The sequence below is a fragment of the Podarcis erhardii genome (genome assembly GCF_964252035.2).
Source record: "Podarcis erhardii genome assembly, chromosome: 1".
Classification (NCBI taxonomy): domain Eukaryota; kingdom Metazoa; phylum Chordata; class Lepidosauria; order Squamata; family Lacertidae; genus Podarcis; species Podarcis erhardii.
Window position 1 is genome coordinate 63,006,668 of NC_138497.1, and position 13,680 is coordinate 63,020,347.

The 13,680-nt window shown below is 40.8% G+C and overlaps 1 protein-coding gene across 4 annotated transcripts in view; it reads left to right on the top strand.

The window, feature by feature from the left end:
* Positions 1-13,680, top strand: part of LUZP2 (leucine zipper protein 2) — a 349,517-nt gene that overhangs the window by 283,284 nt on the left and 52,553 nt on the right. For all 4 annotated transcript variants that reach the window (XM_081835527.1, XM_081835525.1, XM_081835526.1 and 1 more), the window contains one exon: positions 269-433. In XM_081835527.1, the coding sequence (XP_081691653.1) occupies positions 269-433 (165 nt within the window). The remainder of the gene's footprint in view (positions 1-268; positions 434-13,680) is intronic.

Below are 13,680 nucleotides of genomic sequence, written 5' to 3' on the forward strand. Positions count from 1 at the left end.
TGTGTGAAACACAGATAGCTGAGGTGAGAAACAAGCTAGGAGTTCCCAAACAGAAATGCCTCTTTCCTATGAGAAAAAAATGGAATAGTACACTTAGCCATTGTGTCACATGCCTGGTTCCTATTTTCATTTCTGTGTTTTCATTCAATTGGTTTTCATTCAATTTTTTTAGTTGCTGAAAATGGTAGAGTGTGAACATAAAAAGTGCAGAGTAAAATATGATCCTCTGTAATCTCTTGTTAAGATCGAATGACATTTCCCCCCTCAGGAGTCACAGCTGAAGGCTCTGAAGGAGACCGTACAACTCTGCCTGTCTTCAGTTTTGCACAATCAGCCTCCCACTACAAATATAATCCCTTCAAGACCGACTGAGAGACAGACATCCCCAGTTACAAATGGTTCAAAAATTCCATTTCAAGTGACAAGCACCAAGGTATCTTTTTTCTTCTTTTTTTAAAATGAGAGTGTGTCCTGAAAGTCCATCAAACTGGAACTAAGAAGGATTTTAAATTCATTGAAAGATTAGGATGAATTTTGAAGGTAATGCTAAGCCTATCTTTGCTGTCACTGAAGTTACTTTTTACTATTTTTCTTGTTGCTGAAGAAGATTTGGGATATTTGCTCTTATAGAAGCCTCATCTGCATAGTTAACTGTTATAGTACATAATCTCTCCTATTTGGTATGCAGTTTATTGATACTGCCTGTAATTAATATACCGTTCAACAGAGCTTACTGATATAATTCCTATTCCTGCAAAGGCCAGTTGCCACTAATTGCAGCTGAAAGCAATGAGACAAATTGGTCATGACTGAAATTTTATCCCATTGCATTCTTAGGACTTGGTTATTACTGAAATGCAGTAATGCAAAGCATAATTTGAATGAAGTGGCAGTGCAGAAGACTTGCAATAATTTTAAATGCTTCACTAATCCAGTAACATATAGTAGCAACCATTGGTGCCTTAGTGATGGTGGTGTAATAGCAGCTGCATATAATCCCCAACCATACCAGCAATTGCTATCAATGTGTCAGTAATCCTCTGTTGTAGCACTACTAAATAAATAACTTTAAGGATCTTTTCATGGAGTATAGACAAGTCCCACTTATTTTCTCAAGTTGATTATGCACATGTATACCCTTACAACTCCAGGTTGGACAGTCAGGGAATTTCATGGTGTTGTACACCCACCCACCCCTTTGCTTACTAACTTGGGTCATTCAGATTTCATTGTAGGGATGTGCAAATATGTACACTCCATTGTTTTAAGTGAACATATGAGTGGGGAAAAGATCGTGTCCACTGGTCACATTCACAGGGCTGGTGTAACTGAATAAGGTACAGTAGTACCTTGGTTTACAACCATAATCCATTCTGGAGGTCCGTTTGTAAACCAAAACAGTTTGTTAACAAAGGTGTGCTTTCACCAATGGGGCTTCCAATATTTTTTTGTTCGTAATCTCCCCCCCCCCCAAAAAAAAGGGTTGTAATCCAAAAAAAGGTTGCAAACTGGGACACACACTTCTGGGTTTGACATATTTGTAATCCAAAATGTTTGCAAACCAAGATGTTTGCATACCAAGGTACCACTGTAATTTCTAATGGATGAGAAATGATCCTTGTCAATTCAGGACAACCCTAGCTCTGATGCACTGACTGGCTACTATGGGGCCTGAACATTCGGCATTTGTAGAAAAGTAGCTTACACACATGAGACTCCTCCATGCAGGCAAGAACCTGCTCACATGGAGAAGCTCCGTGCGTGCATATCATTACATGTGTTTCCTCCTTTACAATAATGCTGAGTGGTGTAGCCAGCAGCTCACCTGGCCAGTGATCCTTCTTCCTCTTCCTGCTTTTACTGTGTATGTTATCAGAGACCCCCTTTTTCTCTCAATGGAATCATGGACATGAACTCCATTATAAGAGGTGACACTCTGCTATTAATACTTATTTCGGGATGAGAACAAGGTAATCCAAAGGCACCTCATTAAAAGCATAAGAGCTGCTAGTCCAGCATCATGACCCCAAAACGTTGCTCCCCTTGGAATTCCTCAGGTGTCTTACCAAAGGAGGGGCTCCTAAATTTACTTTAAATTTCTTCTTAGCAACATTTTCTGGTCACAGCCTTGTAGAGCCACACTCCAGGGTTAGTAATCACTAACAGGTGGGTTTTAATATACTCAACATGTTTACTTAACATCATTCAACAAAAAATATTATCTTTCATAGATACTGCTCATACTTGTACATGCCATGAATGTGTCTGAGGGAAAATAATGGGTCATAATCCTGCTGTTCTACTCATGGACACCTCGTTATTGTAAATCTGTACATTATCCATGATTACAAAACCCTTGAAAACTCGCTACTGTGAAATAGGTTGTCACGGAATCGTGGTTTGAGCCAGAATTATACCTTCTGCAATGGAATTATATCACAGAACACTTTCATGATGACAGGCATTGTTATGTATGTAGTCCTTGACTTTGTCTTCCTATTAAAAGCTAACTAGCCCCAGCTGTAATTGCGCGAGCTTTTCCTTTCCATCAGTGTATATGACTCAGGTGTTGTTTTTTTAATGCGTACATGTGCTTTTTAAAAAAGTGACACAGAATTCAGAATCTCAGTGCTCATGAATCCTGTCACTTTTGATAAGAAGCAGCCTAACCTTCAGTGTATGTCTTGCCTTGTAAATATCATAACTTCAAGGGATTATCCATCCAGTTACCAAATCATGGGCTTTTCTCGGTGTCAAATTTACATATCATTTATAGGTTGAAATGCATATTACATTGACAATATCTGTCTTGGGCAACGCTGTAGGAGTCAGTGTGTGTTTCTCTTAGAAAGTATGCATAAGGAGATAAGAGATTTTTGGCAATGGGTGACAGCCATCCTATCTCTGTGTCCTTTGGTTCCCAGGCATGCTTACTAATGGCAGGTCCATTGTTGAGAAGGAGGGGGCACAGTCTCTGACTAGTTTCTTTGTGCCACAAATAAATATAAAATCCTGTTGTCCCCATAGTGTCATACAACCCACTCTCCAGCAAGTGGCATGCCTTATATATGTGTGCATAGGACTGCAGCCTTAAGGCCGAATGAGATGTTTGCTCAGTGTGCAGCTATGTATTGTCTTTAATTAATTACTGGCCTAGCCATGGAGTTGATGCTTACTGGGAAGACTGCACATGAGGGATTTCTCTTCACTATCCCACTGCAAATAGATTGCCTGGCCCCCAATCCGTAAAACTAGACACTTTGAAAAATGCCCCTATTTGTGCCACTGGGGAAAATTTCCACTATGGTTGTGTGTGTGTGTGTGTGTAAAGATAAGGCTCCCTTCCACACACCCTACTCCAACAAGTTTAAACAATGGTACTACTTCATGTTTGTCACCCACTATTTCCTCTACCCTCTAGCAAAAGGAGAGTTACTCTTCTTTTACATAGGACTCTCTTACCGAAGGCTCACCCAATGCAACATGGTACTATAATAATATCCTTTATCTGAATTGACATTAGCAGAGAATTTTTTTAAATGTTTAACAAACTCAGGACAAAATGTATGAACTATGATCTCAGAAAGATTATGAACTATCTTAGCTGGCAGGTTTCTTTTCTTTTTTTGCAATAATATATTACTCCCCAGTCACAACTCCATGACAATTCTACATACCCGAATTGTTCTCTGGAGTCTAGATAAAGTGTAAGGATTAGAGTCACATCCTTTGTTTCAACCACTTTTGCCTCTGGCCCCTGCCTATCACTTGGCAGTCGGCTCCCAGAAGCTTGTCTATGAGGGTATGTCACCCTCAGGCTGAAAAAGGCAAAAGGCTGAAAAGTGGTCATTTGAGTCACTAAATTTTTCTGATCCATCAATTCCTTTTGAGGCTACAAATTATGAAGGGGCAGGGAATGCTGTTCAGCCTATCTGACCCAGGTGCAAATGCTGCAACACACACACACACACACACAGAGAGAGAGAGAGAGAGAGAGAGAGAGAGAGAGAGAGAGAGATATCCCTTGCCTAGAACTTGCCATTTCTTGTACCAGTATGGATCCTATTGGAACTGTAAGTTCCCCACAAAAAGGACCTTTGAGAACACATCAGAATGTAGACAGAACTTTAGATCAATCACTCCTGCACAGACTCTGTAGAAATGAAAGTAATTAGCACAACAGTAGTCAAAATCCATTGAAAACAAAACATAGTCCCCATCAATATTATTGTTGTTGGCACCCGTCTGTCTTGAGAGACAATGGGGTGACATCAAACTGCTGGAGACCTGTAACTGCTGCCTCCTGTGTTGGTGTTGTTGCATCAGCAATACTGAAGTTACCTTCCCAGGGCTGCCCAGATGACAAGACCCAATCTTGGCCTCACTGATGTGGTCCAAAGGAAAGCAGAACGATAAGTTTGGCACCAGCTTGGCTGCAGGAGTTGCTGGAAGGAGGCGGTATAGGATGTTATCCAAGTGTCTCACGGACTCCACTCTGGATTTGTGTAGGGTTTACTCCTTAGCCCTTTCTTCTCCCAAAGATGTCCCACAAGGCAGCAGAGGGTTAGGATCAGAGTTTCCCTTCTCCAGCAATATAGGTTCATGGTTATCTATGTGGCTCTATCTGAAGTATCTGAAGAAGTGTGCATGCACACGAAAGCTCATACCAAGAACTGACTTAGTTGGTCTTTAAGGTGCTACTGGAAGGAATTTGTTTTGTTTTGTATGTGGCTCTAGCCACTGATCTATAAGGGCGTGTCCTTTGGATCTATGGGCGTGTCCTTTGGTGTGTTTTTTTTAATAATAATTTTTATTGGGTTTTCACATTTTTTAAAGACAAACACAAGTTACAAAACACAAACACACAAATTACAACAAAAACAAAACAGATATCATCACAACACCTTGTTTTCTTAACCTTATTCCCCGGACTCCCCCCCACCCCCTCTTCATACATCCCTATTCCCATGATTCGTTCAGCAAATTTTAGTTTCTTCTTCTTAACCTATAATTGATATTTTTAAATATATATCTTCGTAATTAGCCCCATTTCTCTTATCCCCAGCTCTTATAAACATTTAAATTTTTCCCTAAGGTCGGCGTAGATTCCCTTCCCCCGATTTCCCGTTTTTAAATATAGACCCTATTCACCCAACCCAAAATTTATCGTCGTTCTTACCCTTCTGCTTCCCCCTCCCCCCTTCCCAGGTTCTGGTCCCTTTTCAAATAAAAATCAACCGTAGTTTTTAGCCCGGATTCCTCAAGTCCGAAGCCTTTAAGTCCCTTTCAGTTCCTCTCCGTCGATTCTGTTGGAAGTCTCTTATATCGGTCATCAAATCTCGAAACAATCCATTCTCCATCACTCCAATTTTTCTTCCCTCATGGATGCTTGATAGCAACTGCTGCCAAAAGTCAACCAGTCTTTCATGATCAAAAGGATAGCCCCAATCGTATTTCTTATATCCTTCGAGTTCCTGTGTTCCAGATACTTCAGGGGCCCCCTCCTTCATCCTTAACATCTTTTGCAGTGTTGTAATCCAGATAATCCAATAGTCTTTTCCCTTGCGTTCCACCATTATGGACTTTTTGTTGGTATATTTCAATTGTTCTTTCTCCTCTCCTTGCTCTCTTTCCTCCGATTCTTGGAATGTCTTTTCTGTTTCGGCTGCAGATTCCTTTCCTGTCAAATCCTTCATGCATTCAGCAGAGTTGCTTGTTCCTGAAGTCAAGGTCATTAATTGTTTGTTCATACTCAGACTCTGCTCTTGCAATATTCCCACAAGATAAAACATCCTGTTTATCTCTGCCTGTAGTTTTCCTTCTGCCGCCATTGTAGTAGCTTTGGAATCCCCCTAGAGGGATTCTGGTTACTTTGTAAACTTTTTCCAACAGTCCAAATCTTTTTTATTTCTTTCTATCAAGTCTCCAACCACTTTGTTTCAATTTAACTTTTAGTTCAGAGGGATATCAGTTAACAAGTTTTCAATCTGTCCATTTAACAGTTCTTTTGACAGCTTATTCTTCTGCACCAGACTCAAACACGGGACTCTCCCTGGTCCTGGGGGGGGGGGGGATTTCACAAAAAAAAAAAATTCTCCTCACTCTCCAGCACAACACTTCCTTTGTTAAATCGTGGAAGAAGTTTCTTTTATAATGTATAAGTGTATCTTTTCCGCCTTAGTTCTCTGAGCTTTGCTTAAGAATTGTCTGTAATTAGGGGGGGTGCGGACTCCCTTTTAGCACACCCTCCGGTCGTCTCCAATTCAAAGGAAAAATTTCTTAAAGCCAAATTCCATTTACTCACGGGTTAATTCTTTCAGTCCAAATTTCCAGGGAGAAAGTCAGCGCTCTCCGGTCGTGGCTCGCGGCTCCGCTCCACCGAGGTGTCAATCGACTCTCAGCGCCACACCACCCTCCGTACCCTTTTTCGAGGGTCAGGGGGGGTGCTTAAGGTGCCCACCGAGTCTTCCTGTCCGCAGGCTTCAGCGCCTGCGGTTTCTAAGGGTCCCCGCGTCGCCGGCGCGGCAAGACCCGTCCTCGGTGGAGCCGATTCCCTCCGCAGCTCGGAGGGAATCCGCCATTTCCAGATCGCGCTAATCCGGAAGTCTACTCTATGGGCGTGTCCTTTGGATCCAAATCACCACTTCTTGAAACAAGTGAACAGCAGAGCTGGCATTACTAGGAAGATCCAGGCAATAATTATTTCCCTTTGAGGGGAGGCCAAGAAGTGTTCCTAAATTAGAATCCTTTTTTAAAAAAAGAAATCACTTTGGTTGCTAAAATTGGAACCAATGCTGATCATTTCATTTATCATAATATCCCAATTTAAATTCATGGTTTGACCTTTTTGCACAAAGCATTCTTCTCCGAAGAGCATATAAGACAATATAAATTTAATTACATGGTAGGTTCTTTTTTCGTTTCCAATACGAGAGAGATATGAAGCTTTCCTAATGCGTATAGGTTGGGGTTTTTTTTACCTCCATGTGACCTCTCTTATCAAAACATGTCAAAGTCCCTCATTTCTAAAGAAGATATTCCTCTTAGGCAAGAACTTCAAGCTGTTGCTATGACACCCTGTCAGCAAGAACCCAGAAATATCTTGTTTATTACAGGCCTGTTTCTTATGCCTAATATCTGTGTCATTCATGAGGACACATTGCTTTGTAAGATTTATTTTATCCTTAGAAGGAAAATATTATGTGCCTCATGTTGCAGAATGTGAACTTTCAGCAGGCTTTTAGCAGAACGCTTGGCATTCATTTTTAAACTTTGGGCATCATTTTGCAGCTGCTGAGACCCCAACACCCTGGCAGTACCCACCCCTGATGCCTGTCTGGAGCCCTTCTTGGTGGGGTGGGGTGATTTACCCCGTCTTCTTGTCAGGAGTTCAGCCTACACTTGAGTAGGACCCTGGTAGAGACATTCACGACTGGCATGTTCCCTCCCTCCTGGTCGATCGTTCGGGAGCTTCAAGAGCTTTCTTCTGCTTGAACATCACAGCGACTGATGCCAACAGACACCGGCACACTTAGGGATCCACAGAGTCTTCGCAACTTGCATGACAGACCTCAACAACTCAGCATTTTGGCTAATCTACTTTATTTACATATAAACACACACGGAGTACTGCAACATGGCTCCCTCTCTCTCTAGCATCAGACAGCAAAGAGAAAAAGAACAAAGGATAATAGTCCCACTTCATGGAACACAGTAACACAAACACCCTGTCTCCGTCACATCCCACTCTGTGGAGTCAAAACATATAAAGTCATGTGATAGACAACAATCCCACGACTGAAATCATGGAGCAGGAATTCTAACACTTCTGAGTGTACGGATTGCCATTTTAATTTTCCACAATGAAAAGGGGGAAGGACCATAGTTTTAATGATATAACATCTGTTTTACATGCAGAAGGTCCCTGGTTCAATCTCAAAATCTCCAGGAAGGGCTGGAAAGGTCTCTTGTCTGAAAAGCCTAGAAGCCACTGTAGTATAGACCAGGGGTGGGCAACCCATGGACCAGATTTGGACCTGCATTGGTCCCAGTTTGGCCCATGAGGGCTCCCCCCCCCAAACCTGGGTTTCAGGATATGTTCATTCTGATGCTAAAGTAATGTGTACTTTTTGCCTTAGATGGGGAGTGAAAAATAAACTGAGTATCACAGAATCATAGGATTTTAGTGCTGGAAGGGACCGAGGGTCATCTAATGCATCCAGTTTGAAATATGCTTTCCACTATTACAATCACATCTGCAAGATTTGCTGAATCCAAAAGGGAGTTGAGTGCATAGATCTAATGTACTAATCTGAGTCTGCTTCCTTGGTTTGCACAAACCCTAGATTCTAATAATAATAATAATAATAATAATAATAATAATAATAATTATTCCACTCACTTACCTGACAATTGTGATGAATACAAAACAGCACCAGGTATATATTTTAGCTGTAGCAGAAAGAGCAAATATTGTTTTGGGAAAGGAATTGTTTTCTATAAAGTCAAATAAATCATATTTTATTATTATTTAAAATGTTTATAACCCATCTTTCACTCATTAGATATTAAGAGCCACTCCAAGCCCCACATGTCTGAGTGCCCCACACAATGGGGGGCCCTGGGCCCCCTTCCCCAAAATACTAAGGGGGCCCAAAACAGCTTATCTTCCCATGAGCCAGTGCCCCTAGATAAAACCATGGCTATAGCCAAGCCTTCCTGAATGTTACCCACATGAAGGCATATGCTGAGATCATACAAATGTTTTTATTATTATTATTATTAGCCTTCTCTATTGCTGCAAGGGAAGTGTGAATAGTTTGTAAATTACAAAGCTTAATGCAACTGCCAGCAAACTCCACAAGGAATTAAATGTTATTAAGCATTCATTAATGATTTATATAATGAGTATTAATGTGGTATATCTCTATATGATGCATGTATTATTAATCCAGTATTATAAAGTTGTGTTCTAACGTAAAGAGAAATTAAAGTAGGAAAGGTGGCTCGTGATGAATTACTCCTCTTTTGTCTGGCACTTGATTAAGATACCATCCAGAAAACATTCACTAGAAAAGAGCATTAATTTTCAGCAATGAATCAGGCAGATTGACCTTTATGATTCAGCCACAGATTGTACGTCTAATCGTTTAAACTGAAACGTGTTGAATCATTGACCATAAAAATGTGGAGAAAGTAGGCTATCAACAATGCAGGAATTCAATTTATTTTGTCCTGAATGATTTAAGAAACAATCTACGGATATAAACTGAAATCCTGACAATTCCCAATGGAACTGATTTTTGATTTTCCTATTTGAAAACCTTAGCAGACACCTGAACCAGTTTGACCTTCAGTGGACAGCTAATGTAATAAGTCTCATCTCATTGTCTTTAAAAGCTGGTCTAGAAAAAGGCTTATGGAAAAGCATAGGGGAAGGGAAATCCAATTTCCTGGTGGTTTAAAGAGATGATTTCCCTTTAACCATTCATTAACCATGTTTGAAAATTGAGCAGTGAATATTTATCATCCTGAGTGACTAGATACTTATGTGCACACTGTACATAAAATAGTAAATGGGTAGCCCATGTTAAACATAATGCAATATTTTGGCTCTCTTTACTTAAAAAATCATTCCTTGAATGATAATATGGCACCTGCATACACCCAAATAACTATAGGGCTCAGTGAGCCCTAATTTCATGGGCCCACTGCGAATAGATTTGCATGGTCATATGATTTAAACAGTGATAAAGTAACAGTGATTTGAAGCACTTCATCAGTTGATAGTCTTTCACAGAAAGGATGTTTTACTGGAGGCAATCAAAGAGCACAAGTGATGGCATTCATCATCCTGTGAATGAATGGTTACCTAGGCAATTATTTATATTTATCCTGAAATAAACAGAGGGGACTTACGCAAGGTTTAGCTGGCTGAACAGCCGTGGGATGGTAAGTCAAAGATGAAGGGTGCCTAGTTAGCTTTCCATTTTAAATGGAAAATGGACAAGCAGCTTGCAAATCAAAGTCAAGTGATATGTTTTGACTTCCCAAAACATTTTAGAAACATGCTTTATAAGCCCTCCTCATAGCACTTAATATGCAAGAGCTGCTATATATTCTTATGAGTTTGGGGGTGCCTGGGCCCCCTTCTAATTCCTGGAATAGCCAGGCCAGCCTGGTAATGGCCCACTAAGTATGAGTGCTTAAGAGAATAAAGGGAAAGGGGACTCTGTTCCAGATGGGTGTGGCTCCTCCTTCAACTTTTAGATAGAAGGGCAAAGCCTGAGTTTTTAAGACAGGGTTTGCTGTGATGTGAGCTAAGAGCTGGGTGCAAAAGCTGCAGGCTGAAAAGGCAGAGAGAGAGCCAGGCCTGATTTCTGCTTGAATCTAAGGCTGTGGCAGGACTTTATTGGGGAATGAATGCTGTGACCCACCCCCCATCATAGCCACAGGTTGCATATATGTGTGAATAAACCATATCTCATAAAGACACCACAGTCTCCGCTGTTCCTCATTCCCAGAGGAAACAGAAACCCTGGGTAAGTGCCTGGAACCCCTGGAATCTTGCACCACTCAGAGATTGGGGTAGCATGCAACAATTTAAAAACACACACACACACAAATGTAATACGTGCTCTCTGTTTTCTATTTAAGGAAAGTTGTGCCCTCATTATCTGTATATTTTTTATTATTTCTGTTCACTGTGACCCTACACATCCCTTCAAGAAGTCCCAGATATCCTTGTGATCTGTTTCTGTTTGTTCCTCGTCAGTCCCTCTCACCCACAGGTCCTACCTCTGCTCTGATACATTCTAACCTACTTGTGTTTATTTTCTTTGTCGACTATAATTGCCTTTGGGGCCCTGTGTGATAGTCTGTGTGACTGATGCTTTACATAGAACATTGTGCACAAAGAACTACTCACTAGCCTGTGACTAATTGCTTTTTTATTATCATGACTGCTTCCAAAGGAAAACAAAATAGTTCAGATTCTCCAATTTCCCTAGTTTCTCTCTCTCTCTCTCTCTCTCTCTCTTTCTTTCTTTCTTTCTTTCTTCTTCTATGCAGGAAAACTGGGCCAGGGACACCGGGTGGATGCACTTCCTTGAACCATTTGAGTACATTTTGTTAATCTTAATCCTTGTGCTATGGTAGCAACGTGTTGTTGAACCACAGCAAGATGTGGCACACATTATGCTGGTGTGCAGATACACATCATGTCAATGATAGCAGAGCCAGGGATTATTTAAGATCACTCTTCTCCCTGCTAAGTATTAGTTTTGTTGTTCCTCCTCTGAAGTCAAAATGCACAAATGCTTATTTGTCTCTTGGGCCCAAACTACATGCTATCAATATTATGTGGCTGCCACCACTAACCTGAAACACTTCCCATGTCTCCCTTACTTCCCTCCAGTAACATTTGGTTGAATAAAATGTGTGAATGATAATAAGACTATTACTCAGCATTTTCCTGCCCACCCAAAGATGAAAGCTAAGAAAATGGAGCGGGGATAGAGGAATGCTGTGCAGTGATGACATGTCATTTTTCTTAACATTACCAAGGAGCAAATGCAAATTATTATCTGTTCCTGAGATAAGATGCATAGGCAGCTGGAATTTGGAAGTGGGCCTAAGGATTCCAATTCTTCCCTGGGAAATGAATATGTATTAACTTTCAGGTATAACATTTGCATGTCTTCCTAGGAATGAATGTGGGGAAAGTAAACAGTCAACACTCGGCACTGAAAAATTGATATTAACACATTGTGGAAAACCCATGTGCCATTACCTTTAGTTTAAGAGTCGAAGAAGCAGTAACTTTCCAAATGTTGTTGGAATTCAGGTCCCAACATCCCTGACCAATGGCTATGCTGGATGGGGCTGCTGGGAGTTGTAGCTCAACAACATCTAGAGTGCCACAGGTTCCCCAACCCCGCTTTAAGCTTTCCTTTGTATAGCTGGAGTTTGTGTGTTCCCTTTACGCAAGTTATCTTTGTTGAATTGGAAGTGAGGTGAGATGACTTGTATAATCACTCCGTGCCATCTCTAGCCATGATAGCTTCTGAACAGAGTTGATTTTTTAAAATGTCAGTTTACGACATACTGTATGCAGTTGGGATTTTGTAGTCACAACAAAAACAACATTTCTGTTTTCAAAAATATGTTTTAGAAATGTAATTCCCTATTCATTTTCTCAGTCAAGAATTCCTCCCTGTTTAGGCATGATGATTCTTCTCCCCCACCCTCACCCCCCACATTTTTTGCCGTGTTTGACTGCTTTTTACCCTGCCTAACTGTTATTGGTGTATCTGAGCATATATGAAAGAAGAGCAAGGGTTAGATTCTTAAGTGTCAGCAGAAACATGAACATTGTGGAGTAATTTGCAAAGCCTCTGTGATAAATACACTCATAAATCTGCATCTGTACTTGGTCTGTACTCTCTAGTGGCTTTCACACTAAAAGTACAATAAGAATCTAATTAAGTAAGTTAAATGGCTATTATTCAACAGAAATAATTTTGCTAAACAAAATACTAAACAAATACAGGAGAAATATCACAGAAAGATAAAATGATGCCTATTCCACACTGTTTCATAAAACATCAAGACTGAGATCTAAATAGCATCTTTAGACACTGTGTCTTGGGTACCAGTCCATATCCACAGTGCATCTAACATATCCTGTTCATTTCTATGGAATTCAGTACATCTTAACTTTCTCAAGTACAAGACAGTACATTGCAGTATTACTCTTTGAAGAAAATTAGCTGAGCATATTCAGTAATGTCCATTCCTTGGTATTACTTTGCCATGTGAAGGTTTAATGTAAACCAACTTGGTTGTGAGTGCTGCCTAGCCAGTTAGTATGATATACAGAGGGAAAGGTCATTTTAGCTCCAGACAACACATACCGGTATTTGACTGTCTCCTTCTCTTGGGAAGTGCCTTTTCTCTCTCAGGAGTCACTTCCTAATTTGAAAATAATGAGAAGTATAGGAATTTGTGGCTGTGAAGAACAACAAGGAAGAGAGGAAACAAAGATGAGTAAAGAGCTACAGGGGGATAAATGGCTTTCCCTAAAAGGTCAAATTGTAACATGCATGAGACAATATGAAACGATTTGTGGAGCTATGGAGGTGTTGTATATGTAAGGATCAGAACTAGCTAGGTTTGAAAGTGTAGGCCCTTCCTTTGGACACAAGAGGTTATGCTCCCACTGGGAGCTTAGAACTTACGGGAAAGGATCTGGAATGCTGAAATTGCAGTATCCCAGGCCATCAAGGCTCTGTGAAATGTAGTTCCCAAAACACATATCCCCAAAACATATCCCATGAGTTCTGGTGCTTGGGATATTGCTATTTGTGCTAATGTACTACTCATAAGGAGTCCTGGGACATGTACAGTTGTACCTTGGAAGTCAAACAGAATCCGTTCCGGACGTCCATTTGACTTCCAAAACATTCAGAAACCAAAGCACGGCTTCTGATTGGCTGCAGGAAGCTCCTGCAGCCAATCTGAAGCCCCGGAAGCCCTGTCAGATGTTCGGGTTCCAAAGAACATTTGCAAACCGGAACACTCAATTCTGGGTTTGCGTCATTCGGGAGCCAAAACGTTCGAGAACTCAGCTGTTTGAAAACCAAGGTACGACTGTAGTCAATACAGTCTACTTCCTCAGGC